We start from the raw sequence: 1,334 nt of genomic DNA, 5'->3' as shown, positions 1-1,334 counted from the left end.
CCCCCCCTAATATTTCAGGAGCAAATCTAGGAAGGAATATTATCTCCAGCTTTGGCCGTTTGGTGGCTTTTTCGAAACTCCTGACGTTTTGCAACATTGCATAAACATAAAACAATCCATCCTTGATATGGAATGCAAGGGCGGATGACAGCGCAGCGCAGCCCCCTCGGCTTCGATTGATTTACGCCGAGACTGACGCTTTATCAGGCACACGAAAAAAGTTTGACCAATCATTTTGCTGGGAGCTCACAACACAGCAGCCCAACTGTACTTTGTTGGCTGGGAAGTTGGAGAAGGGGGTAGAGTACAAATCTAGATCTGTCCTACATATTTTTTTCCCTTCATTGAACCGTGCTTTGTATGATGTCTGAGAATGTCCATTTCTGGGACTCTTAGCAATTATTATGTCGACTCTATTATAAGTCATGAAAGTGAAGACTCGCCTTCAGCTAAATTTTCATCTGGGCAATATACAAGTTCCAGGCAAGCTGGGCACAATGAGCATCTAGAATTCCCCTCTTGTAGTTTTCAGCCAAAACCTCCAGTTTTCAGCGCCTCCTGGACTCCTTTGAATCCACATTCTTCTGGTACCCTTCCTGCCGTCTACCATCCATATATTCAACATCAAAGCGTCCCATCTGATAGCAGGTATCTACGGAGCTGGCTGGATCCAGTACCCAGAGCAGAGAACCTCCCCGGGCAGGGATCTGTTAAGGCAGAGCCGCTGCTGGGCCGTCCCGGGGATGTCCATAAACAGGGAACACAGGAGTACAATTTAGAAACTTCTGCTGCAAGGGAAGGGATCGTTTCCAATCAAAGGCCCAGCTTCGAGGACAATAAAGTTTGTGAAGGAAGCGAAGACAAAGACAGGACAGATCAAAGTAAGTTATAAAAGTGAGGAAGTAAACAGTATAAAAGCTGGAGGAGGTGCAATAAAAGGGGACAATGCTGCGTAAAGTTTAAAATCAGGGCTTAAAGAAAACTCTCAGCTTGCTGATGCCAACCTAAGGGGAGAGGTGGGGAGGGGAGAGGGGTGGCATTGTCTCTGCCGGTAAATAAAAATAAAAATAAAAATGAGCGTCGTCTCTGAGCTTTAAACAGAGTCCAGAGAGGACAAAAGCTGGGGCGAGCCATCCTCTCTCCTCCAGAGCGCTGGCTCCGGCAGCAGAGACCACTTTAGTAAGCGGGAGTAAATGTGCGCGGGTGCGGGCGGTGGGACGGGAAGGGAAGGACGGTGGGAGCCGGGGAATGTCCGGGCCGAACGTCGGGGAAGGGGAGCGGAGGGCGACGGTGGGGTGGGGGGAGAAGGAGAAGAAGGGAGGAAAGCGAAATTA

The 1,334-nt window shown here is 49.1% G+C and overlaps 1 protein-coding gene across 1 annotated transcript; it reads left to right on the top strand.

Moving 5' to 3' along the window:
• Positions 1-373: 373 nt before the first annotated feature.
• Positions 374-881, top strand: LOC104457560 (homeobox protein Hox-B9-like; the record flags this gene model as incomplete). The annotated part of the gene is made up of 1 exon (XM_010081599.1): positions 374-881. A coding segment is annotated over exon 1 (508 nt), but the record flags the coding sequence as incomplete, so codon positions are not given.
• Between the last annotated feature and the right edge of the window lie 453 nt (positions 882-1,334).

The sequence above is a fragment of the Pterocles gutturalis genome, unplaced genomic scaffold (genome assembly GCF_000699245.1).
Source record: "Pterocles gutturalis isolate BGI_N339 unplaced genomic scaffold, ASM69924v1 scaffold36854, whole genome shotgun sequence".
In the NCBI taxonomy this organism is placed as follows: Eukaryota; Metazoa; Chordata; class Aves; order Pterocliformes; family Pteroclidae; genus Pterocles; species Pterocles gutturalis.
Note: the sequence above shows the minus strand (reverse complement) of the source record. Positions and strands in the feature narration are given on the sequence as shown.